Source organism: Ovis canadensis, chromosome 1, assembly GCF_042477335.2.
Source record: "Ovis canadensis isolate MfBH-ARS-UI-01 breed Bighorn chromosome 1, ARS-UI_OviCan_v2, whole genome shotgun sequence".
In the NCBI taxonomy this organism is placed as follows: domain Eukaryota; kingdom Metazoa; phylum Chordata; class Mammalia; order Artiodactyla; family Bovidae; genus Ovis; species Ovis canadensis.
In genome coordinates this window covers 175,431,681-175,459,429 of record NC_091245.1, presented here as the reverse complement: position 1 = coordinate 175,459,429, position 27,749 = coordinate 175,431,681, and the positions used below count along the sequence as shown (strand labels likewise).

General features: G+C 41.1%; 1 protein-coding gene across 1 annotated transcript; it reads right to left on the bottom strand.

The window, feature by feature from the left end:
- Positions 1 to 19,468: 19,468 nt before the first annotated feature.
- Positions 19,469 to 22,373, bottom strand: LOC138419746 (myocyte-specific enhancer factor 2B-like). Its single transcript, XM_069552686.1, has 3 exons — positions 22,250 to 22,373; positions 21,678 to 21,800; positions 19,469 to 20,788 (listed from the first exon to the last, which is right to left on the bottom strand). Exons 2-3 carry the CDS (start codon positions 21,784 to 21,786, stop codon positions 20,316 to 20,318), a joined length of 582 nt encoding a protein of 193 aa, XP_069408787.1. The 5' UTR covers positions 21,787 to 21,800; positions 22,250 to 22,373; the 3' UTR covers positions 19,469 to 20,315.
- Between the last annotated feature and the right edge of the window lie 5,376 nt (positions 22,374 to 27,749).

Below are 27,749 nucleotides of genomic sequence, written 5' to 3'. Positions count from 1 at the left end.
CTGGAACATCTGAAAGTTCATGGTTCACATACAAGGAATGGTAAATGGAAGGACATTATTCATGTCGTCAGGAAACATAGAGTTTAGGAGGAAAAGATAAGCAGTAAAGACATATAAGGAGAAGGAGATGGCAACCTACTCCAGTATGCTTGCCTGGAGAATCCCAGGGACAGAGGAGCCTGGTGGGCTGCTGTCTATGGGGTCGCACAGAGTTGGACACGACTGAAGCGACTTAGCAGCAGCAGCAGAGACATATAAAGTAAATACATTTTAAATTAAAAAACTAAGAAGCACTATGAGATTTACTGATTGAGAATAACTGAGAAGAACCTCTTCAGATAGTCTGGTCAGGAAGAAACATTTTTGCTGCAACTGGAAAGTTGAGGACTCAAGATTAGGTGTTTTACTTCCTTCATCAGTTTTAGTGGTCAAGATGAGGGCCTTCTTATCCTGTCCCACAGCTTAATAAGAGTTGTCCTTCCAGACACAGGCCTTGATATTTTTCTCCTCACAGTTGCCTATATGCTTCCTCTTTCCATACACACACATACACATGCATGCACGCAAGTATAAACTATGAACTCCACTTTTCTATATTCTCTCTCTTTTTAAATGACATAAACTTTTAACACTTCATGAAGTACACAGTCTCTTTTCAGAGAACTGCCATAGCACTTTATTTTCGGAATCATTTGTGAGTTATAGACACTTTGACACTTTAACCCTACAAATTTCGGCAAGTATCATATGACCTAGGAAAAAGACTATTTTTCTTAGTGCAATTCCTATTATTGGACAATTTAACATTAGGAGGTCAATACTATTGTCTAATAAGGAAGCTTCCCAGGTGGCTCAGTGGTAAAGAATCTGCTTGCCAATGCAGGAGACATGTGTTCGATCCCTGGCTCAGGAAGATCTCCAGGAAGAGAACATGGCAACCCACTCCAGTGTTCTTGCCTGGAAAATTCCATGGACAGAGGAGCCTAGAGGGCTACAGTCCATAGGGTCACAAAGAGTCAAACACAACTGAGTGACTGAACACACGTTATCTAATACACAATCCATAATTCAAATTCTTCAAATTGTTGCGATATTGTCTTTTATTACTATGTTTTTTCTGATCCACAATCTAATGAAAAAGGATTGTGCTTAATTGACATGTCTTATTAGTATCCTTTAATCTAGAATAGTTCACCAAATTATTTTGTCTTTTATATCTTGACATTTTTAAAGAATCCAATCCATTGCTGTGTAAAATGTCCAGTAGAGGCCCAAACACATATTAGATTTGTAACAGTTTTTTGATATTTATTCTAAATGCTCATTTGGAATTTAAAACTAACTGAAATGGCCAGCAGCCTATGCTATTGCAGTTCAGAGTATCCCAAATCAGTTCTGTAGGTTGTGATGTTTTGTTAAAGGTCATTTGGAACAATCTGCATTATATAAAAAAGTAAAAACAGATTTCTTTGCTGCAGAACTTTTCTAGAACCTTTATATACTAGTAGACGTTATGAATCTTTAAGAGAACTTCCCAAACTTAACTGATCATAAAACACTTTGTTTGGAGACTGTATTAGTTATCCATTGCTGAAAAATAAATTACCCCAAACCTACAGACTTTAAGCAACAAGCATTTATTATCATAAACAGTTTCTGAGAATTAGGAATCAGGAATTGGCTTTGCTGTGTGGTCTGGGTCAGAATCTCTCCTTAGGTTGTAGTAAAGATGTTGACTGGGGCTGCAGTCATGGGAAGGCTTGACTGGGCCTGAATGGTCTAGTTTCAAGATGGCTCATACACATGGCTGTTGGCAGGAGGCCTCAGTTCCTCACCATAGGACCTATTCACAGGGCTGCGTGAACACCCTCATGCCCTGCAGCTGGCTTCCCAAGGGATGAACCATTTACACGAGAGTGAGGAGACCTACTCTCAGAAGTCGCATACCATCACATCTACCAGTGAGTCATTAAATTCACCACACATTCAAGAGAAGGTAAATTAAGTTCCACCCTTTTTTTTTTTAGCTTCAATTTTTGAAGGGAGCAATGTCAAAGAATTTGTGGGCATATTTTAAAATCACTATTAACACTATCTTGGGGGCTCAGAATTCTTCATAACACACTTTAGAAAAGATTAGTTATAACGTTGAAAGAACTCAGGGTGAGAAGTTATAAGAGGTGAGTCTGAGCTCCACCTCATTGGCTAATTGAATTATAATTCTCTTTGTTGTATATACACCTGTATTATTTGAATACGTTGATTTAAAATATCTATATAAGACTCACTCAGGATATGTGTGTGTGTGTATATATATATTAGTTAAATTGGCTGCTTATTAACCAATAACTTGGTTATTGAGATAACTTAGGCTGATTTCTGAACTTCATGAGCTTTGATTTTTACATAAGTAAAATGAGATGATAATACTATTAGTATTTGCAGTATCTTAGGTGTGTGGTGAAAATAAAATGAACATGTACATGTGCTGTGCTTAGTTGTGTCCAATTCTTTGTGACCCCATGGACTATAACCCACCAGGCTCCTCTGTTCATGGCAATTCTCTAGGCGAGAATACTGGAGTGGGTTGCCATGCCCTCCTCCAGGGGATCTTCCAACCCAGGGATCAAACCCAGGTCACCGGCATTGCAGGCAGATTCTTGACCATCTGAGCTACCAGGGAAGTTCAAGAATACTAGAGTGGGTAGCTTATCCCTTCTCCAGGGCAACTTCTTGACCCAGGAATCAAACCAGGGTCTCCTGCATTTCAGGCAGATTCTTTACCAGCTGAGCTACCAGGGAACCCCAGATGTACAGAAAAATGGTTAAATAACTAGAACGTACTACTCAGATTAAAGGCAGGAGGAGAAGGGGATGACAGAGGATGAGATAGTTGGATGGCATTATCGACTCAATGGACATGAGTTTGAGCAAACTCTGGGAGATGGTAAAGGACATGGAAGTTTGGCGTGCTGCAGTCCATGGGCTTGCAAAGAATTGGACACGACTGAGCAACTGAACAACAGCTACTCATCTGTTCACTTTTACCAAAACCATTGGCCAGCGTATGGCCTGTCAAATCACTGAAAACTAGATGTCTTACTTTCCATATTAAAAAGCTCCCCTTCCTATCTTCCAGGAGAATGTCACATTTATAGATGTACTTTAAAATGCTTTTAATGAGCCTTATAAAAACTCCATGGGAATTTCAACCTGACATTTGTCTTATGCAATTGCTTCTTTGCTAGACATAGAGAACTTTATCTCTGCAAGGTGCTAGTCTTCTGCCAGATGAATTGGTGTTGCTTTTAAAGACCTTTCTGTACACCCACAATTTCCCTAAACTATAAGGAGTCTGCTTTTCTCCTGTGTCTTCTAAGCTGACTCCACAGCAGTTCCTAAAGAGCAGTTAAGAAAATGTTTTAAGCAATGGAAGCTTCAACAAAATAAGTACCCAGTTTCCCATGGTAACCACGTGGCAGGACAAAGCAGGGTTGGATGCACATATCTTGATGGAATATGCTTGTCCAAGATTAGTCTCCTTACTTTAAAGTCCTATCCCATTACCAAATGAACCACCCAGACTAGACATAAAGAAAAATGTTGCTGCCAGCCAACTGCAGTTTTTAAATCCAAGGAGCTTAGAATACTTATAGACATAATCTCGTTAATCTTCATAATACTATGAGGTAAGTCAAAGTGTCATCACTCTTAGAGACAAGTGTGGCCAAACTTGGGTTTATTTTGAGTCCCTGTATTTTTCTAATACTTCACTCTGTGCAACTAGTATTTGAATATTGATTGATTTAGTTCTAGTGCATGAAAAAAAAGGAAAGAACAGACATAGATATTACAGTTGAATAAGGACCAAGGCTCTTAACCTAGAGCTATTGGTCAATGCATTAATTAAGACATCAAGTTTACACCCTGTCATCAACAGTAATTGTTTATTGCCTAACTAAACCCTCCTTAATTTATTATAGTCATTAGTGTCTGTTAGCAGGGAGAATGTAGTCGAATTTTACAAGGGTATGTGGTTAGCAGTTTTCTGTCTCCGAGCTGGGACCTGACTCACTTGATCTTCTCACCTCTCACTTAACACAGGCCTGACTTAAGAAATGATTAGCCTTCATTGTAGAATTATAAACAGTCATAGGTCCTTCTGTTCTGCACCATAGCTCTCCAAGTTGTAAAAATCAGAGGACAGGATTAGATGACCTCTAAATTATCATATATATCTAAAATTCTCAGTTAATGATTATCTGCTTTGATACAGAGATTAAGGCAACAATAACACAACGAAATAGCCCAAATTAGAGTATTTGAGACAATCTGAGTTATTTGCATACTTTCGTAATTTCCTAAAATCACTTTGAGGGTCAGTAACTTGATCCAGGAAAGTAAAAGTCTCTGTGGCTACCTCATTATTGACTTTCTGAGAGGGAGAGGGAAAAGGAGAAGGAGAGGAAGTGGGAGAGGAATTTCGCTTTGTGGTTCAGCAACGCATGTCTGGGGCAGCAGTAAGTCATGGGGATCTAGACATCTCTGGGGAAACGGGCTGTTAAAGGAGAATTGCTAAATCTGTAGGGCAGATCCAGGCTTTGTAGGACCTACAGCTTCTTTAATCTTAAAGGCCCTCCTTAAGAGAAAGAATTCAGAATTAAGTTTAAAAATGCATATTTATTCAGAGGTGAATTCATTTGGACGTGTATATTATTTATTTATTTAAAAAGTTTAAAATTGGAGTCGATGTAGTGTTGTGCTAATTTCTGCTGTACAGCAAAGTGACTCACTTATACACATATATACATTCTTTCTTTACATTTTTTTCAGTATGGTTTATCACAGGATACTGAATATAGTTCCTTGTGCTATATATTAGGACCTTGTTGTTTATTCATTCTAAATGTAATTGTTTGCATCTACCAACCCCAAATTTTCACCTCCTCTTTGGCAATCACAGGTCTGTTCTCTGTGTCTGTGAGTCTGTTTCTATTTTGTAACTGAACTTCTTTGTGCCATATTTTAGAGGCCACACATAAGTGATATCATATGGTGTTTGTCATTCTCTGCCTGACTTACTTCACTTTGTATGATGCCCTCCAGGTCCATTTATGGTGCTCCGTTCTTTTTCACGGCTGAGTAGTATTCCACGGTGTATATGCACCACGTCTTCTCTATCCACTCCTCTGTTGATGGACACTTAGGTTGTTCCCATGGTTTGGTTATTGTGAACAGTGCTTCTGTGAGCAGAGAGGTGCATGTGTCTTTTTGAATTACAGTTTTGTCTGGGTATATTCACAGGAGTAGGATTGCTGGATCATATTGTAATTCTATTTTTAGTTTTCTGAGGAACCTCCATGCTGCTTTCCATAATGGCTCTACCAACTTACATTATCACCAGCAGTGTAGGAGAGTTCCCTTTTCTCCACACCCTCTCCAGCATTTGCTATGTGTAGACTTTTTAATGATGACCATTCTGAGCAGTGTGTGGTAGTACCTCATTGTAATTCTGACTTTCGTTTCTTTAACAATTAGTAATGTTGAGCATCCTACTGGCCATCTGTATTTTGGAAGTGAATATTTATTGGATTCTTATAGCCTCTTCAGTATCATCCAAAACAGGGAAAGTGAAATGGAGGGAATTTGGATAGAGATTGCAGTCTTAACTAATCATATTTGAAGTATCTTATTCTTGCAAATTTTATATTAACCTATGGCCATGTGAACGTGTTGCTGCCCTCATCCAGATCCTGGAAATGGTCTATGAGAGTGAGGAGACCAGAAGCCGGGACTTAATTAGTTTCACATTCACACACCATTATAAACATGAAACATATCTAGCCTAGTCTAATAGTTCAATTGGAAGTTCATTTAGCTGAAAAAGAAAAAAAAATGAAGCCATTGAAAAAAATAAGAATGATCTATGTAAGCAACCATGATGATTCCAGACTGTATTGTTATGTGAAAAAATAAAGAATGGGATAATATAGCATGATTCTATTTACGTAAAAATATACCAAATAAACCAACCCTGAAGCAATGTGTATATTGCATGTATTGGTGTGCTGCGATTCATGGGGTCGCAAAGAGTCGGACACGACTGAGCGACTGAACTGAACTGATATATATATATATATATGCTATATATTTGCTACATATCAGATCCTTAACAGTGGTTACCTTTAGAGACTGTAAAGAGTTGTGGGGTTTTATTTCAATTTGCATAACAGATATTTATTTGTTACATGCAGGCCTCCTCATTAATAACAACTGCACATCCACCCGTAATCTCTGTTTCAAGCATCCCATTCTCACACCATAATTGACAGCTTTTACAGTTCAGTTCCTTTAGAGTCTCTATCTCGGACCCACCAGGACTGATAATCCAGTCTCCCATCCCTCAGTGCCCTTGGTCCTTTCATATCCCCACATCCTGTGGTCCATGATTATAATCACTCATTTACATACCTCTGTCCATGGGATTCTCCAGGCAAGAATACTGGAGTGGGTTGTCATTTTCTTGTCTAGGGGATCTTCCCGACCCAGTAATCGAACTTGGGTCTCCTGGGTTGCAGGCAGATTCTTTACCGACTGACCTAGGAGGGAAGCCCCACTTAGTCAGACTTACTTGGTAGACTCTGCTTGAAGCCAACTCTCCTACCCTGCCTCTGTAGCAGGGCAGCTAGACATGGCTGGAGAAAGCGATATACCTCATGCTGCCTGGTCTCATTTTCCATTCCTCACCTATCCTCAGGGGAGCTCTTAGTGCTGCCCTGAAATCCTACTACATTTTCCCTGGTCCATTCACACTTCCACATTCCTGGTTTCCTCTCTCTCCAAATCTCCATACGTCCTCCACTGTGCTCTTTCTTAGCTTATGACCGTGCTTACTATTTCATTGAGAAAAAAATAATTAGGGCAAAAACATCAAAATGCTCACCCTGCACAAACTCCCAGCACTGAATCTACACCCTGTTGTCTGCCTTCTTTCCTGTCTGAGGATGAAAAGCCAGGGCTTTCGTCTGAGGCCAGCCCTCTGTTGTGTACTAACCTGTCCCTTTCTCATCTACTTAACAGCAGCCAGAGCCAAGGACCTACAAGCACAGCAAGCGCAGTGTGTAGGGCCCACCTTAATTTCAGGGGTGCACGAAAATGCTTAATTCCCTCTACGATCAAAAGAAAAATATGAGCTTTTAGGTCCAAAAGTGCCTCAATGTATAGTGTTATATTCAGTTCAGTTTCAGTTCAGTTGCTCCATCGTGTCTGACTCTTTGCGACCCCATGGACCGTAGTACACCAGGTCTCCCTATCCATCACCAGCTCCCAGAGCTTGCTCAAACTCATGTCCATTGAGTTGGTGATACCATCCAACCATCTCATCCCCTGTTGTCCCCTACTCCTAGAGCCTTCAATCTTTCCCAGCATCGGGGTCTTTTCAACTGAGTCAGTTCTTTGCATCAGGTGGACAAAGTATCGGAGTTTCAGCTTCAATATCAGTCCTTCCAATGAATATTCAGGACTGATTTCCTTTAGGATCGACTGGATGGATCTCCTTGCAGTCCGAGGGACTCTCAAGAGTCTTCTCCAACACCACAGTTCAAAAGCATCTATTCTTTGGCACTCAGCTTTCTTGATAGTCCAACTCTCACATCCATACATGACTACTGGAAAAACCATAGCCTTGACTAGACAGACCTTTCTCGGCAAAGTAATGTCTCTGCTTAATATAGTCTTAATGTCGTTGTTAATGTATTTATTCTTAAACAGTGCAGCGTTTGATCTCTGGAGTCTCTCATGACGTGAATTCATAAGAGCTCCTCCCTCGTTCTACCCAACCAGTCATTTCCAAAGGCCCCACCTCCTAATACCATCACCCTGGGGATTAGGCTTTCACACATGAATCTGGAGGGACACAGTTAATAATCCATAGCATTATCTAAACCCTGTCTTGACTCATCTTCCCTTCCAACCCACCCACTCAACCGGTACACTCAACCCATTCACAGCAAATTTCTGCCTTTTTTTTTTTTTTAACAACAAAACCTTTTAAGGTGTTTGCATTTATTGTCATCTGCCACTCTCCTCCCATTCTCCTTTTAACTTCGGTTTTCATGCCCAAGGCACCACTGAAACTGCTTTTCAGACAAGGCCCTAGTGGCCTCCATGAGACAAAACCCAGCAGCCAGTCCTCCTCTTACTTCATTTAGCAGCAGCATTTTAAATAGCTGATCTTTCCTTCCGCTTAAAACTGTTTTCTTCACTTGTGGTCTCTTTGTAAGGAGACCACATTTTTTTTTTTTTTTTTAAATCAGAATGAAGACGTTTTTGAGAGTGAAAGTGGAGATGCCAACTACTCCTGCAGATGCCAACTGGGACCGTCTCAGACAGTTTTCTTCCAGGACAGGATCCCTGCCTGGTTCTTCCTCAGTCGCCTTTGCTGTCCTCTTCTCTCCAACCTGTAAATATTGGACCACCCCGGGTATCCTTGGGTCCTGCAGGAGCTCCTGTTCTTCTCTTCCTTCTCTACACTCCCGTGGGGCTATTTTTCAACTGCTGCACACTGGTATGCTGTACTGCTTGATAAAATGTTGAAATATTTCCATTCAAATTAGTGTTTGAACTGCTGTCTCTCTAACGCCTCCCCACCCACTACTCCAGCTTCATTCCGGGAGCCTCATACTTACCCATGATCAGTTTCTAAAATGTTAACACCTACCTTTTATTCCCCCACCCCCACCCCCAACACCTGACTCATTAGAACTGTGTTCCAGCACTTTCTGATTGGTTAGTATGACTGCCATACTGGTTAAGTATTTTGAATATCATCCTTGCACTTGTTTACCAGGCTTTAAATGAACTCCTAAATTTATATCTGCAGTTCAGACTGAAACATTTTCCCTAGACTTGTATCAATAAATCCAGTTCCCTTACCAATATCTCATCCTAAATACATAATGGACACATGAGGGATATGGAACTTAAAGTATCCAGATTTTCAAACCTGCTCATACAGTCTTCCCCAATTCAGGTAATAGCAACTTTATTGTTTCAGTTGCTCTGGTCCCAAGTCCTGGTTTGTTTACTTAACTCCTCTCTCTCACACCCCACACCCAAGTGATCAGCAAATGCTGTTAGCTCAGCTTTCAAGTACATATTCCACTTTTCACTACCTCCACAGCTGCTGCTTTCCACTGTTGCCTCTCACCTTGACCACTGCAGTAGCTCCTGTCTTCTTGTTTTCACCAATGCCATTTCCAGTTATTTTCACCTCAGCAGACAGAGTGCTCCTTATAAAACATCAGAGTCCTCCTGTCAGAATCCTCCCATCTTACTTATATAAAGGCAGACGCTTACAATGACCTCAAGGTCCTATGTGTCTGCTCCACATCACCCACTGAAGACCTCTGACCCCATCTACTGCTCCTATCCCCATCCTCCATCCATGCCAGCCACACTCACCTGCCAACTCTTCCCCACCAGGCACATTCTTGCATCAGAACTTGGCACTTGCTGTCTCCCCTTGCCTGGCCTGTTCTTTCCCCATGCTGCACACAGCTGGCTTTTTACCTCCTTCAGGTCATTAATTAAAGGTCACCCTCTCAGTGAAGTCTTCCTTTCACAAATTGTAACCCCTGCTACCCACTGCCCTTTCCTACTTTATTTTTGTCCATAGCACTTGTAACCACATGGCCCATCCTAGATTTTACTTCTTCATTATGTGTCAGTTTTGTTCATTGTTACCTTTGTCTACTTGGGTTGCCATAACGAAATACTATAGCCGGAGTGGCTTAAGCAACAGATTTATTTCTCACTGCTCTGGAGGCTGGAAGCCAAGGTGCTAGCAAATAATTTTCATTCTGAAGCCTTGTCTCTTGACTTGCAGGAGGCCACATCTTGCTGTGTGCTCACATTCTTTGTGCAGGTGCCCAAGGGGCAGAGGGGTGGGAGGGGGTGGGGGTGTGTGTGGGTAGAACAAGCTCTCTGGTGTGTCCTCTTATAAGGACAGGAATCACATCAGAGGGTACCCCTCATGACCTTATCTAACCCTAAGTATTTTCCAGAGACCCCATCTCCAAATACCATCATACTGGGATTAGGGCATCAACATATGAACTTTAGGGGGGACACAATTCTGTCATTAACATGTGATACAACCTTGACCTAGAAGAGTGCCTGGTACATGGTGGATAATTGGAATTCATGCTGCAGCTGCTGCTGCTAAGTCGCTTCAGTCGTGTCCGACTCTGTGCGACCCCTTAGACGGCAGCCCACCAGGCTCCCCCATCCCTGGGATTCTCCAGGCAAGAACACTGGAGTGAGTTGCCATAATTAGAAAATAATGTCAGAAAAAAAGAAAATAATGTCATTATTTTAATACCTCAAAAAGTTTTACCACTATGAAATTTTATTCTTTATTAATTAATATGCTGTAGGGAAAATCTCCAAAAACAGAGTAGCTGGTTTGTTCACAGTCCTGTTCTAAAATTTCACATAGAGGTAGTAAAATATAAATTTTGTATGTTCTTTGGAAGTTTTTACCCTAAAAGATACACTGTGCAGACTTACAAATCTACAGTCAGAGAGGTCTAAAGCTGAAGCCAGGGATTCAGTGTTCTAAGTCAGTCACTCAGCCAGGTCCATCTACACGAATCTCTGGTCACAGGGCTGAATTCAGTATCACACAGTGGCTACAGAACACTTGCTAGCAAATCCATCTCTCTCAAAAAACACTGAAAACTGAGCTAAGGAAAAGCAAGAAATCAGGCCCTCTGTTCTTCAAAGAAGATTGGAAACAGAAGAGAGTTGAAAATGAACTGGAGCCATGGAGATGCTATGAGGGTTTCCAACTCATCCTTTTCCTTTCTTGTGATACTTAAGGCTAACTGTCCTCATAAAACCCACAAGCTGGCACAGAGTATTCAGAAACTCCTTTTGTTATCTGTGATACTCTGATGTAGACATGGACCTATCGTTTATTCTGTCCACTTAAAAACAGTTTCATTTACCAAGTTAATCAGGAAAAATATAATCATAAAACTGAAGAATCATTAACAATTCTAGTGTTTTCTAGTAATTTTGAACATTAGCCTCTGGGGAATCTCTTTAACATGCTTACACACATATTCATATCATAACCCCCTGGACACTTTTGTAGCCCTGAATCTGAACATTACTCAGTTCTCGGCCTTCCCTGGGAAAATCTCCAGAGAACCTCGGTTCTCATCTGCATAGATGGGAGCTGCCAATCACTTCTCTCCCCACTGCGGAGACATTGAGAATCATCTCAAATCTGGTTTCTTTACATGTTAGAAAGGAGCTCAGTTCAGAAAGTCACTCAGGATGGTTATAACCTTATAGGATTTAACAGTTGTAAGGAACTTCATTCTACGTACAATTTTTACGTAATTTATGAAAGGCAGGGGTGCTCATTTTCCCTTTCCTTCTCTAAAATAAACAAAAAATGTTTTGAGTTAGCCTTTTTTTGTATTTTCATTTTGCAATAAATTTTTTTTCTAGTAGTTGGGAGATAGGATGAAAATGGGGGCATGTTAATACAATGATTGTGCAAAATGTACATTTTGATCATTAATCACCAACTACTAGGGAAGATAGAGGTGGGAAGTGAAGCAGACATGTCTTATTTAAGAAAACCTGACTGGAAAAAATGGGTATTCTTTTGGGTTATGATGCCCCTTGTTGCTTCTTATATAGCTATTTTTATTAATGCATTTTCCTCACACTTCTATTTTGAACAGCACTAGCTTAGACTTCTGAATTCATATCACCTTTTAGGGAAAAATAATTTCATAATCAAATGTGAAGCTCTACAATAGAAAAGAACTTTTTGTGTCCTTCAGTTTTCTCAACCACATTGCATATAAACTCACAAACATCTGATCAGTGGCCGCAGAGTTTATGTTTTGTTTAAGGCTGTTGGCATAGATGCTAATAATGATTCCAATCAATTCATAGTAAGATAAATTATGTAAAATGACACGAGGAGTCAATGGTACTTTTTGTCAGTGTTGATGCTTTCTTCACTAGTTTAGAGTAGAAATTGATTGGTGGCTTCAGTAGTATCAGTGCTTATCTTATTGGTCAATACAAGGCAAAACAAAATGGACAAATATTTAAGAAGGTGTTTCTTGGTACCTAATTCAGAGAATTCTATTCTGTAATTTTAAGAATTGATAACTTATAGTGAACGGTGTCAGATTCGTGATCTCCAAAGAAGATTTAGTTTCAGGATCAGGGGCCAGGTTTGATCATTCAGAGCTTTTGTGTGGCAGAAGTTTTATTACAGTGAAAAAGGACAGAAAAAGATCCTGACATAGACATTGGAACTCACTGGTCTTACCAGACCCACTCCCACAACATACATCTTAAGGTAACAAGATTAGTCGGAAGGTTCTTGAAAAGAAGGAGGAACATGTCCTCAAGCAAGATACATTGTTATTATATAATCATTAGTATAGAACTTAAGGAAAAATTTATCCTTGAGCAAGATGAGTTTTGTTGTGTAATCATTAGCTCTGGGCTTAAAGAAAATAACGTCTTAGGTGACTAAGACAAAGCAATGTAGGAAAAAAGCTTGTCCTCAAGAGCCCCAGACTTCTTTCTTCTCCTTGGGGACCTGGACTGCTTAACAACCTACCTAAGAAAGTATTGTTGCTTGGAAAATTCCATGGACTGAGGAGCCTGGTTGGCTACAGTCCATGGGGTCGCAAAGAGTCAGACACGATTGAGTGACTTCACTTTCACTTTCAAGAATTAAATCAGAATCAACTTGGATATTTCCTAAATTCATTTCAAGGAATATTTCTCTTAATTGAAAATTGTAAGACCTACATCCTTGGAGGAGGGCAGGGCAACCCACTCCAGTATTCTTGCCTGGAGAACCCCATGGACAGAGGTGCCTGACGGGCTATTGTCCATAGGGTTACAGAAGAGTCGGACATGACTGAAGCGACTTAGCCTAGCCTACCCTAGCCTAAGAGCTACATCAGAAACATATATTTGAATTGTTCTGTAGTTCAAAGTGCAGCTTTCATATCCAGTACCTTATTTTGATTCTCACAATACCTCCCAGATGGTAGACAGGGCAGGTGAGATATACCTGTTTCACAAGAGTTAACCAAAAGAGAAAAGAATCTACGCAAGGCCAAGGTTACAGAGCTGATAAATAGAGGAATTAGGATTTGAACACAAATCATTTGGTTCCAAATATGTCTAATACGGTATGTTGCCTTTCCTACTTTAAGCTAATATGATTATAATGGTGATACTGCTGAGGTAACTTCAAACCAAGATAGTTTATCTGGGGGCCTAAATTACTCAGATAACTAACTGTATATTTCTGGTTGCTTTGCAAATTGAGACATGGCCTAAGTGTTAAGTCAGGAGTTCCCAAAATGAATTTTGTTAAAGAATATAATCACTCCAGATACAGAGACTTAATTAGTTCTTTGTATTTTGCTATAATTCACATTCTTTTCCTCAGGACTAAAGAATCTAAAGTTCTAGATTCTCCTCTCTAGAGAGATGAAAAAGAGCCCTTTAATGATATTAGAAAAGTATATTCAACTGTGCCTACCATATCACAGATTTTCTTCCTCATTAGTTATTAGATAAAAATATGAACATTACTAATACATTTATTTAGACAGACATATAAGACAGTCAAGAGGACTTCCCTGGTGCCTCAGTGGTTACAAATCTGCCTGCCAATGCAGGGGACACAGGTTCGATCCCTGGTCCGAGAAGATACCACATCCCATGAGGCAACTAATCCTGTGTGCCACCACCACTGGACTTGCATGCTGTAGAGAGTACAGGCTGCAACTCCTGAGCCCATGCTCTGCAACAAGAGAAGCCACCACAATGAGAACTATGAGCACTGCAGCTAGAGTAGCCCCTGCTCGTCACAACTGGAAAGCCCTCATGCAGCAATGAAGACCCAGTGGAGCCAGAAATAGAGATATAAATAAATAAGTTAATTAAAAAGATAGTCAAGGTATTACTAAATGCTATGTGAACCTTCTAGAGGCTCAGATTTCTTATCATATGAGATTAGTTTGTTCATGTGAGACCATTTTCTAGGGATATGGACAACAGGTACATATTTGTGCTCCAGAGGTGCTATTAACTATCAATTATTTCTTAAATTTTGCTCAATGTACACAAAATTCTTTAATCATTAAAGAGTTAACCTACATGGAAAATTTATCCATGCAAACCCCTTACTTTAAGTGCCTGGTTTTGGCACACCCTGATGGTCTTGGAAGGTATAGAAAGTTCTTGCCCACTCATAAGCTTCTGGCAATAGGAGATTCTGCAACAAGTACGATTAGTGATGTTGGATAGAACAGCACTCCTCTACAGGTCTGGTAGGCCATTGCCTGGCCCACAGCCTAGCAGATCACACATGCTGGAAGAATAGTTGTTGAATAAATGAATGAATGGTCCACTAGCGGATTTGGAGGCCTTTATTTGCTCTACTGCTCCATCAATTGTCTCTACTCCTTAATAACATGTACTGTCATCAGTGGGGAAGAGTTTGGGAACTCTTTCCATAACAAGTGTCCAAAGCATGTAAATAATTACAGTTTAGCCCAAAGCACTGATGCTAGCTGAAAGGCAGAACAAATGGAGGAGTGTGACTGACCAAGTGACTGAAGCTGGTAAGAGCTCACCAAAAGGAGAGACAGAAGCAGGAGCTGTAATGAGCTAGACCTGGAAGCCGCTGGACCAATGGATATTTCAGCTGGTTGCTCTGTTCAGTTTAGAATACATTGGACATATCGTATATCAGGCACTAGGCATAGTGTTAGGTGCTGGGACCACCAGGGGTCTGAGATTGAGGAAACAGGGTGTACTTAAGCAGTATTTTAGTTACAGTTTCAAAAACTATGCTCAGTATTTTTTCTTCAACTTCCAGACATCTTTTTACACTAAATATTTCTAAATTTTAAAATGGTGATAATCTGAAAAAAGTATAATATGTACAGGATGTTTTCCTCCACTTCCTGACTTTTTTTGACATTCTGTAGATAACAAATAGACTTATTGCTTTAAATATAGTGAGCATATTATATAAGAATGTAATAATATTCTACTTAAAAATAAATTTATGTTTCCTAATTTTTCTGATCCACTGAAGAAAGGTTAAATAGAACTCTCCAATATGACCTGTCCATCTTGGGTGGCCCTACACAGCATGGCTCATAGTTTCATTGAATTAGACAAGGCTGTGGTGCATGTGATCAGTTTGATTAGTTTTCCGTGACTGTACCATTCAAGTATGACCTAAATCAAATCCCTTATGACTATACAGTAGAATGGACAAATAGATTCAAGGGATTAGATCTGATAGACAGAGTGCCTGAAGAACTATGGACAGAGGTTTGTGACATTTTACAGGAGGCAGTGATCAAAACCATCTCCAAGAAAAAGAAATGCAAAAAGGCAAAATGGTTGTCTGAGGAGGCCTTACAAATAGCTGAGAAAAGAAGAGAAGTGAAAGGCAAAGGAGAAAAGAAAAGATATACCCATCTGAAGGCAGAGTTCCAGAGAATAGCACGGAGAGATAAGAAAGCCTTCCTCAGTGATCAATCCAAAGAAATAGAGGAAAACAATAGAATGGGAAAGACTAAAGAGCTCAAGAAAATTAGATACCAAGAGAACATTTCATGCAAAGATGGGCATAATAAAGGACAGAAAATGTATGGACCTAACAGAAGCAGAAGATATTAAGAAGAGGTGGCAAGAATACACAGAAGAACTATACAAAAAAGATCTTCACGACCCAGATAACCACGATGGTGTGATCACTCACCTAGAGCCAGACATCCTGGAATGTGAAGTCAAGTGGGCCTTAGGAAGTATCACTATGAACAAAGCTAGTGGAGGTGATGGAATTCCAGTTGAGCTGTTTCAAATCCTAAAAGATGATGCTGTGAAAGTCCTGCAACGAATATGCCAGCAAGTTTGGAAAACTCAGCAGTGGCCACAAGACTGGAAAAGGTCAGTTTTCATTCCAATCCCAGAGAAAGGCAATGCCAAAGAATGCTCAAACTACTGCACAATTGCATTCATCTCACATGCTAGCAAAGTAATGCTCAAAATTCTCAAAGCCATGCTTCAACAGTATGTGAACCATGAACTTCCAGATGTTCCAGCTGGATTTAGAAAAGGCGGAGGAACCAGAGATCAGATTGCCAACATCTGCTGGATCATAGAAAAAGCCAGAGAATTCCAGAAAAACATCAACTCCTGCTTTATTCACTATGCTAAAGTCTTTGACTGTGTGGATCACAACCAACTGTGGAAAATTATTGAAAAGATGGGAATAGCACACCACCTGACCTGCCTCCTGAGAAATCTGCATGCAGGTCAAGAAGCAACAGTTAGAACTGCACATGGAACAACAGACTGGTTCCAAATTGGGAAAGGAGTACGTCAAGGCTGTATATTGTCACCCTGCTTATTTAACTTATATGCTGAGTACATCATTTGAAATTCCAGACTGGATGAAGCACAAGCTGGAATCAAGATTGCCAGGAGAAATATCGATAAACTCAGATATTCACATAACACCAATCAAATGGCAGAAAGCAAAGAGGAACTAAATAGCCTCTTGATGAAAGTGAAAGAGGAGAGTGAAAAAGTTGGCTTAAAACTCAGCATTCAAAAAACTAAGATCATGGCATCTGGTCCCATCACTTCATGGCAAATAGATGGGGAAACAATGGAAACAGTAAGAGACTTTATTTTGGGGGGCTCCAAAATCACTGCAGATGGTGACTACAGCCATGAAATTAAAAGACGCTTGCTCTTTGGAAGAAAAGCTATGACCAACCTAGATAGCATATTAAAAGCAGAGGCATTACTTTGCTGACAAAGGTACACTAGTCAAAGTTATGTTTTTGTTTTTGTAGTCATGTATAGATGTGATAGTAGGAACATAAAGAAAGCTGAGGGCCAGAGAATTGATGCTTTTGAACTGTAGGGTTGGGGAAGACTTGAGAGTCCCTTGGACTGCAAGGAGATCTAACGAGTCAATCCTAAAGTAAACTCCAACACTTCGGCCACATGAGGCCAAAGAAAAACCGACTCATTGGAAAAGACCCTGTTGCTGAGAAAGACTGAAGGCAGGAGGAGAAGGGGACGATGGAGGATAAAATCGTTGGATGGCATCATCGACTCGATGGACATGAGTTTGAGCAAGCTCTGGGAATTGGTGATAGGGAAACCTGGAGTGCTGCAGTCCATGGGGTCACAGAGTTGGACATGACTGAGTGAGTGAACTGAAATAGACAGATTCTCAAGAAGTTCCAGTCTAATAAAAGAGAAGGATATGGGGTGGAGGGGAAATCATTACACAGACTAAGAGCCATCACAGAGAATATAAAAAGAACAGAAGTAGCTTCCCACATGAGCAAGAGATTACTGCTTTGGGCAGATGAAACAGTCAGGAAAGACCTCATAGGTGTGGCACTGTCTGAGCAGCGTTTGGGGCAATAAATAGGTGTTTACCAAAAGGACAACATGGGGAAAGAATTCCAGGGAGAGGATGGGCATAACGTAAGAACACAAAGGCAGGTGACAGCATTGTGTTTCCAGAAGACCGCAGCTAGTTTAGTAGTGCTCAAAGTTTCAGTGAGAGGCAGAGGTGAGGGTGGTGAGAAGTAGTCAGGGGCTAGTTGTATAACATTGTTTGCCGTGTTAGAGTCAGATTTTATTCCATTGAGTTCATGAGGAATCAGCGAATGATTTTAAGTAAAGGTGGTCAGAGTTGTTGAGAAAAGGCAGCAGTACCCATGGCTCTTGCACAGCCTCTCAGCATCCCTATAACCTGAGAGTAGGTTAAAAAGAAGAGATTAAAAATAAAATAGAAGTCAGGATGTTATAAGCTAACTAAGTTTATTTGTTTAATGATAATGTATGACTGTCTATGCTGAGTGCTTTAGATTGAGGATGGAGGAATAGTGACCTAGTTATTTCTTTTTCGTACTATAACACTTCCACTCTCCAAAACAAAAGCAGAAATTTCACTTCCTCTGTTATTTCCATTCCTTTTTCTTATTTCTCAATGACCAGCATTGGGTGAACATGGGGTCATAGGAAGAGGAAGCGTGGAGGAAGGGCTGCATTAGATGAGGCATCCCCATTGCTTCCCCCCACTTCATGCCTCCCGTTGCAGCAGTGGGAGTTTCTGGTAGCATGGAAAAGCAAAATCCAGGAACCATCTGCAAGTCTTCTTTTAGGAACTTGTTCTAGGCTGTGAAACTTCTCTGGCTTTTCTTTTTCCTTTTTAGTAAGAGTTCTTATCAATTAAGATTAGCAAAAAGGAAATTGAGTTTCACTCAGTTTCTCACTCCCTCTGGGAGAGAAACTACAACAGTAAAATATCCAGAAGGGAAGTAATTAGAAGAGGAAGCTCAGGATAATCAAGATTTGACTGTACATTTATTGTAATTGTTGAATTATTTACATTCTCTGACTCTTTTTTGACTGAACTGATATGGTCTGGATGGTAGAAAGGAACATTGGGGAAAGAACTAGGAGGTGGTTCTCTGAATCTCTTTCTGCAATTAATTAACCTCAGTGTCTTCAGACACATCACTTCTTTGGGTCTGTTTTCTTATCAGGAAAAAAAGGGAGTACTATTATATCAAACTTTTCTCAAGTTTAAGCTTTTAACTACTTTGTATCAGATTCACCTGAGATAGTTCCAAAATACACAGATTCCCAGATCTAACTGGCAGTTATAATGTACTGATTGAGCCTATAGAACCTGCATGGGACTGAGCTTAACCTCCTGCCATGCCACTTACTGACTAGGTGACCTTGAGCAAGTTATTTAAAGCCTGCAGTATCTAATTTTTCTCCAGGGATGATAATAACAACAGTAACCTCCATATTGTTCCTTGAAAGGTAAAGTGGTACAATGCTTTTAAAACATCAATTATATTATCTGCTTATACTAAGCATTCAACAGATGTTATCATTTGTATAGCCCACAGTATGTATGTGGGGAGTGCTCCATGAAACATCTGTTGAATAAATAAAAGAAATATAACTAAAGGTTTTTTTTTTTTAAGCAACATTTTTTGACCTCAGATCTGAAACTTCTTTACTAGCCCCAGGAATTACTTCCACCAAAAAGGTAAAGACAGTTTGAGGGAATTGTAAGTGTTGTGCTCAATTTGCCTTATTTTTACTCTTAGACGACTCAGAGCCTCATGGTAACTAAAAAAATAATTAAATGATAAAAGTCCCACTAAAGTGGGTGAACTGAGAGAGGCAGAGAATGAGTCTCATGGACTTTGTCGGCTGGATCCAGCCTGCCACTGCATAATACAATGACTCTCACCTAGGTGTTCATCTCCATTTTACCTCACAAGTTGCCGTGAAATTCTGTTACTACAATTGACTTTGAATCATAACAACAACAACAACAAAGGCAAGATTCCATTTTCTGTATTGTTGAGCGAGCAGAAAACAGGGCAATGTAACTTTTAAAGCTTGTAATGTAACAATAAAGCTTGAAAATCAGAGTTATCAAAAATAGCGAACTTCTATCACCCGTTAATCTACTGATCAAAACATTCCACGTACATCGAACTGTGTATTTTTTTTTCTTTTTTCCAAGTGGTGGTGGCCCCTCGCTTAATACTCAGCTTCTCATTCTCCCCGGTGTTTTTAGTGAGAGGCGTTACCAGCTTAGTACCAGCAGAGAGGAAATCGCCTCGGAATCTCTGGAGGTGGTGGCCTCCTAGAAAGATCGCCGGGAGGGGAGGAGTCGTGATTGTCCTGGAAGAAAAGCATGGCCCTATCCGGGAAGTCACGGCTTGTCGGGAGGCTGGGGTTGGCGGCTTTGGGTCCTGGAGGTGGCAGACGCGGGAGCCGACAGCCTCGGAGCTGTGGCATGCGCGGCTGGTGGGGGCTCGGTGTGTGCAAGTGAAAGAAACACAGCCGGACGGGCCCGCGCGGGCACGGGGCTCGCCATCCTTGCCTGGCGAGCGCAGCGGAGCCTGGGACCTAGCCTGCACCGACGGACGCCGCGAGCCCTGGGCCTCGCGGGGAGCGGCAGCCCCTCCCTTCCCGAGCCCGCGCTTCCGCCCGAGACCCGGCGGCAGCCACGACCGTGGCTGCGCCGCGCCTTCCGCTTGCTGCTGGGAGCTGCTACCGCGCCCCGCGCGCCGCGCCCACAGGCCGCGGGAAGGGAGAGCGTCCGGACCCGGGGACCCCCGCCACGCGCCGGAGACCCTCCCGGAACTGGACGCCGGAGGGCTCCGCTGGCCCCACGTTTAGCTCCCGCCGGGGATGGGCCACTCGGCACCTGCGGCCTCTCGGGAGCGGGGACTTAGCAGGGTTATGACCGGCGGCTGCCGCCCGGGCGCAATGGGAGGGAGAACGGCGGTAGCGGAGCTTCCTTCCTCTCTCACACTCGCAGTGACTCTGGAGGGCCAGACCCCCAGCGCGAACGGGTGGGGACCTCGGAGGGGACCAGCTGGATCCTGGATTTCCTGCTGCCACCGGCGGCTGGGGGCGGGGGGAGCGCCAGTACCAGCGCTGTGAGCCTGTAGTGGGACTTGCGGTTGTCGTCCTCTACACCCTCCGCCGGGAGTGTCTTCCCGCTTAAAGTCGGCTGTGGAAGACGATTCTCCTCCTCCTTCCCTCCCTCCCGCTCCCCCTCCTTTACCCCACTCACCTTCGTTCCTCTCTTGCCTTCTTCCCAAAGGGCCAAGGCAAAATATGCACACGAGTGAACAACTTGGTACTACAGTGTGTGAATGTGTGGTTTGTGTAGGGAAGCGGTAATGGGGTGGAACAAAATGAAAATAAAGTTAGGACTATCTTGACTGTGTAACAATAACCTCCTCCCTTCCCACTCCCCGCTGCTAGCAGTCTCTCAACTGTGTCCAAGGGGTGACAAATTTTACACGTTCAGACCTAGGAGAAAATTAGCCTGGGGTCACTGAGAGCTTTCTTCTCAATGTTTTATTTTTCTGAAGCATATTCATATTCCTACCGAATAAGCAGCATCCCCAGCAGAGAATTTAGCATGCTATAGGGAGGCCATTCCTGGACACAACTGAGGCAGCTTCTGGGTAGGGTAGCTTTTGTCACCTCTGCAGCAGAGGTCACTGGACTCTGCTCAAGATGTTACATGAGGAGACGGGTGTTTGGGAACGCACACTGCTCTAACGAACGACCCTATCCCGGCTGAGGGCAAATGCTTTTCATAAGGATGAGATGGGCTAGTGAAAGGTGGAAAGCATAAACTGAACCTTGAATATATCTTGCTCGCGCCCCCCACTCCTGCTCCTCCCCAGCCTTCACAGAAGCAGCGACACTCCTCTCGACAACCCAACATCCGCTCCCTCACTTGCTAACACCTGCATTAAAACGCCGCAGTCGGAGGGGAGTGTCTGCGAAAGGCAAGCTCCCTGAGAGTCCTCTTGCTACTGCTACTGCGTAGTCATGGAATATTCTTTATTCAAGAGGCCCTTCTAGTTGATTCTAACCAGGCTCGGGTTATTTTGCTCCTGGTCACCGACAGGGGGCGGCAGATGCCCTGCGATACCCCTGCCGCTTGCAGGAAGGGCGTCCTGTTGTCTCTGGGAATCCAGTTTAATTGAACATGTGGGGTGGAAAGGGGGACCTACCGCCAGTTCGTTCGTCTCTACAGCTCCGGGGTCTGGGGTCCTGGGCGCCTCCAGGGGCCCCTGAGGGCTTCCCTGTGCAGCGAGTGGGCGAAGCCATCAGTGCCCCCATGCAGTGCCTGTAAACTTATCGGACAAAACAAATAAATACGTTAACCATAATACGTTATGGTTAACACGATATACACACGTTGGAAAGTGTTACAGAATCGATTGAAGCTTTCGGTCTTTTTTAAAGTTCTCTCACTAAACAGAGAATTAGAAAGTACGGTTACCACGGGCTGAATGGTGGCAGTGGTAGGCTCTGCTCAGTTATTTTGAATTTTAAAAGGGTTTCTCTCGGAAGCTGGGAGCTACTGTTTAGCCACAGAATCGTCAGATTAGTGTGGAAAAGGTTCCGAGGCGTCTAGCAAGGGAAACCAGGTGGGCTCTGCGGGTTCGGCCAGGGTGTGTGTGTGCGAGCGTGGCGAGGCGTGCGCCGAGGCACCCTGTTCCGAGAGCCGGGAGCTGTGGCGGCGAGGATTGGTCCGGACCCAGCGGGATTCGCTACCGGCCGGATTTTCCTGAAAACCTACCTCGCTCCGTAACTCCAGCTCTTGAGTTTTCGGAATTGTCAGAGAGGCGATATATATCGTCTTCAAGGCAATATTCCCACAGAAATGAGCAATTAAAAAATCTGATACTTTTTGTAGAGCAGTAAGTTGTTGGGGAAGAAAAGAAAAATTAGAAGACGGTGAAAAACAATGGAAGCCTGGCTATTACAGTCATCTCTAAATAGCTTTTGACAAGTGATAGCTTCCGGGTTTTCCGAATGAAAAAGGATGTATTCAATAATTGTAGCAAGGTTATGCCCTTACTCTATAAATCTCATGCACAATTAAAAACTAATTCCTAAAATACTTTTGCAAGGTAGGGGAAAATTAGTTTTTAATTGTAGACATTATCACAACATGGGGCTAAGAGGTTAATTGTATTGTAATTATGGACTAAACATATCGGTGGTATCTTAATGTTTTACCAACACTGTAATAGTTTGTGGAAATGCAACCATAACTACTAAAGAAGGGAAGAATTTCAACAGCACACTTCATTGTCAGAAATTTCTTTAATGTGGAAAGTCCATATCATGTTAAAATATAGAATCTTCCCCAAATAATGATGAATATTAATTAAGGTACTATAAAATTTGTAGGACGGTGTTAAATTTGTATTTGAGAAGGATGATGAGAAACTGAGAAGAAAAGGACAGACTTGTCCAAGTGGGGAAGAGAAAGTAAATTCGGGTAGGGAATTTCCAAACTGGGTTCAAAATCCTAAGACAAACCAGAGGCCCAGGTGCTCCTGTGGAGAGTCAATACTATAGCTGTTGAACCAGGGGATCTGGCTCATCGTGGGCTCTGAGAAAATGGACAGTTCTTTGTGTCTGAGGCTAAATCTGAGCAATTAAAAAGTTTCCAGTACCAACACTTTACCTTCAAATATGTGTAGTAAACAATTGCACACTGAGCATGGAAACATGTTTTATTCTATGTTTTAAAGTGACAAAAATTACACCAAGGGCCAACTACAAAAGATTTCTTAAAAAAAATTTTTTTGCCATGAATTATCAATAGTATGAAATATCGATAATATCAACTTTTAAAACAGTGTTTTGAACTGTAACACAACTTGACTTATTTCCTTTATAATGATGACTATCATTTTGTGTGCTACACAACAGCTGTATGAGACCGATGTCATTATTTCCATTCCACATATAAGGAAACTCAAAGAGCCTAAACTATTTGCCTGAATTCACAAAGCTATCAACTAGAAAGCTACTTTCTGATTCTAAATTTCAGGCTTTTTAATACCATCTTGCTGCAAGCCGTAAAACTGTATTGAATCCCAATAATGGACACAAACTCTTTATCAGATTATCTGGTGACTGAGCAAAAATGGGCAAACTCATTGCTATCACTATTTGAGTGACTCAAAACTAAATTAAAAACAAAAACACCCATGTGCCACATAAGATCTCAACCTCCAAATCATTTATGGAGGTAATAATGTATGGGGAGGAATCAACAACCTATGTTAAAATTTCAAAATTTTAAAATATAAACAAATTTCATGATTATTGTAGGTAGAGTACCTAAAACTCCACTGTTTTTGCTTTACCTGACTTACATGGATACAGAATTGTGTCCATGTAAATTTCCATGGCTGTATCCAAATAAACTTTCTATTTATTTTTCAATCTAAAAGAGGAAAATGAATTAACTGTTACTCAATAAGTGTAGTTTGTTTGCTAGATAATATATTTAATTATTCATTAAAGGTTCATGGAGGGTTGTAAATGATAATAAATATCAAAAAGGAGACTCTGAACATGAAATTGAACCACTGATACATGGTAAAATCTCATATTAGTTATCAGTTAATCTCAGCTAGTTATCTTGTGTTAGTTATTATTTTTGCCACTTAATAGTAAGTCTCTGATTATGAAGGAGTTTTGCTGCTTTGGGGATTTTATGTTGCATTTCCACAAGTATAATGCATTGGTATGTAAAGAAACTAGTGCAAATTGGTTATATTTAAAATACACCATTCATCTGGGGCCTTAATAGATTTCTGGGGAAGAGTATGTTTGGATATGATGTGATAACTGATCACATAGAGCCGTGATCCTTAGCTCCTCCTGATTGCTCCCTTTTCTCTAGTTCAACAATTCTCAAATATTTTAGCTTTGGGACTGCCCCCACTCCCCCAAACTTTGCTTATGTGGGTTTTACCTGTTAATACTCATTGTATCAATATTAGAAATTAAAATTGGAAAAATGTTTAAAATATTGGTTACTTAGCTTATAATAATAATCAACCCATTACATATTAACATAATTGACATACTTTTAACGAAAAATAGAAAAAATTTCCAAAACCAAAAAAATTGAGAAAAATGTTTTATATTTTGTAAAGCTCTTTAATATCAACCTGGATTTACTATTTAGCTGCATCTAAGCAACTGGATTTTCACATTTGCTTAGGCAGTCCATCTATTGTGATACAGTGTATATAGTTTAAAATAGATGAAGAAAATCTGGCTTCAAAGAGATATGTAGTTGGAAACGGGAAACGTATTTAAGTAGCTTTTCAGATTATTATGGATATTGCTTATTACTACTCCAGAATTCTTCAAGTAGTAATTTTTAAAAAGTTAGTTGCACTGTGGAATAAAAATTCATATCTATAGACTTTTCACTTCTGTGGCATTAAAACTTACTGGTCTACCAAATGGACCTTTTGCTCATTACGTGATGAGTATGTTATACACTGGTCATTTTGGAGACTGTTGGTTCACTGAATTATGCAGTTCTTCCACCTGTTGACTCATTTCTTCACGCAATGTCAAAAATATCATCTTCCTTAATTTTATCACTGTTTTTCATCAGGAAACATTTTGCATGTCGGGATACTATTAGTAGTAGTAGTCACTTAGGAGTGCCCAACTCTTTGCAACCCCATGAACTGTATCCCACCAGGCTCCTCTGTCCATGTAATTCTCTAGGTAAGAATACTGGAGTTGTCCATTTCCTTCTCCAGGGGATCTTCCCAACCCAGGGACTGAACCCCGGTCTCTTGCATTGCAGGCAGATTCTTTACATTCTGAGCCACCAGGGAAGCCCTGTTAGGATACTGGTTTTCCAAAATTTTTGTTTGAAAGTTCTGATTTTATCATTAGCAAGAAATAGTATTGGTTGTTTGCTTTGAAGGACAGTTTCTCTTTATTTCTGAGAAAATACCTGCCAGATACTCAAGTCTGAGTAACCATAGTTTGTCACTTGTTCTTTCAAATAAAACTGCTACTCTGTGAAAAAAGTGGCTAATTCAGCTTGAAACTCAATTGCACCAATGCTTTTCCTCAAGACGACCATTGTACTTCCTTCCGTATGTAGCAGAAGCATTTCATGTATCCTTCGCATTTTGTCTCATAGGTTAAAAAGACATGCCCTGAAGGGTCAGGATTTTATAAGATTTGTGGGTGAAAATGACTTTTCTTTCTTTTCCTCCTCTTTTTTTTTTTTTTTTAAACTGCAGGTGTGTGGTGGTGAAGATTATAGTGACTATTACTACAGCTTGATGCCACTCTCTTGCTTTGTGTTGAGGCAACCAGAGTTATATCCACTGTCAGTGAAAACATCAACCCCGTGAAAAAGGTAAATAGCCTCTTGATATAATCATGATACTAGCTCCAACCACACATAACCCCTGAAGAAATCTCGGGAACCTCCAGGATCCTATGGACCCCCTTTGGGAACCACTTTTCTAGTCCTAGATTAGTATTTAAGATATTTCATTTTTAAAAAAATATTTAATTTAGTTCTTTAAGCTGCACCTGATGGGCTATAGTCCATGGGTTCGCAAAAGAATCAGATATAACTTAGCAACTGAACAACAACAATGACTAAATGAGGATGATGGTTTGGGTGATACATTTATTCAGAGAAAGGAAAGGAGCATTTGTTATGACATGTTATCATTTTTCCAAGCAACATCAAATGGCAGCCATGTTCATGTATGTGTTGCATTGCTAGTACTTAGGACATGACTTCTCATAATCAGCGTGTAAGAATTCAAGTCCGGTTGTGATGCATTCAAAATATTGCAATCACTAGCACCCACCAGAGGTATGGCTTCCAACTGTAAAGGGCTTGTCCAATTTGTATGAACAAGCTGAAAAGCACAGCTGAGTTTTAGACAGTTCATTAGTTCTATTCCTTTGGGTCATGCAAGACTTCTTAAATATGTGAGAAAGTTCTGTTGCCTGAGTAATCACAAATCCATCCATTTTGTAAACAGCAAAATGTCTGTATTTCACACTCTTCACACCTTCAGGCTTTACTGGTAGATGTTGTACAGTGGTAGAATCATCCCTAAGTCCAGCAAGGGGAAGTGAAATTGTGCAGGGGATTTATTGCTGGAACCAATACCTGATTTTCATATTACTTCTCTTTTTGTAGTTAAATTTGTAGAGAAAAACTCAGTATGTGTGTGATTCAATAATATTAAAGAGAGGCCGAGAAATTAGATAAGGTTCCACAATTTACATTTCTTTCAACATGATTAAGATTTAGTTTTGAATTTGCTGAGTAGTAGGCCAATTCACACAAAGTGAAAGTGAAAGTCACTCAGTTGTGTCCGACTTTTTGCGGCCCCATAGAGAATACAGTCCATGGAATTCTCCAGGCCAGAATACTGGAGTGGGTAGCCATTTCCTTCTCCATGGGATCTTCCCAACCCAGGGACTGAACCCAGGTCTCCCACATTGCAGGTGGATTCTTCACCAGCTGAGCCACCAGGGAAGCTCAGTGGTCGCGAGTCTGCCTTTCAATTCAGGGGATATGGGTTTGATTCCTGGTTGGGAAACTAGGATCCCACGTGCCTTGCCTCCAGGCAAAACTAGGTCTACAAACCACAACAAAGAGCCTGCATGTCACAGTTAAGGTCCCAGGCAGCCAGATTCACACAAAGTTCCCCATAATGTAGCATATCCAATGTCAACATTTCAGTCTGAATTCCAAAAACGTAGCCTCTAACCACATATGAAATGTGGCCAGTGCCACTGAAGAACTTGATTTTTAATTTTAATTTTAATTCACTTAAATTCAAATTTGAAAACAGATTCTCAATTCAGTTATAGGAAGATTTAGTTATGTTTGGAAAAATTGATGTATATAAGCAACAATGGACAGAGGTTAAAGTATCTGCCTGGAATGCTGGAGACCTGGGTTCAGTCCCTGGGTTGGGAAGATCCCCTGGAGAAGGAAATGGCAACCCACTCCAGTACTCTTGCCTGGAGAATCCCATGGAAGGAGGAGCCTGGTAGGCTACAGTCCATGGGGTCGCAAAGAGTCGGATACGACTGAGTGACTTCACACACACACACACACACACACACACACACACACACACAGCCTTCTTTTTCAGCAGTTAATTTTTGAAATCTGAACACCAATCAAGTATTTCCAGTGAAAATTTAGCAACTAAATTGAAACATGCTATCAGATTTCAGTGAGTTAAAAAGATAAAAAGAAT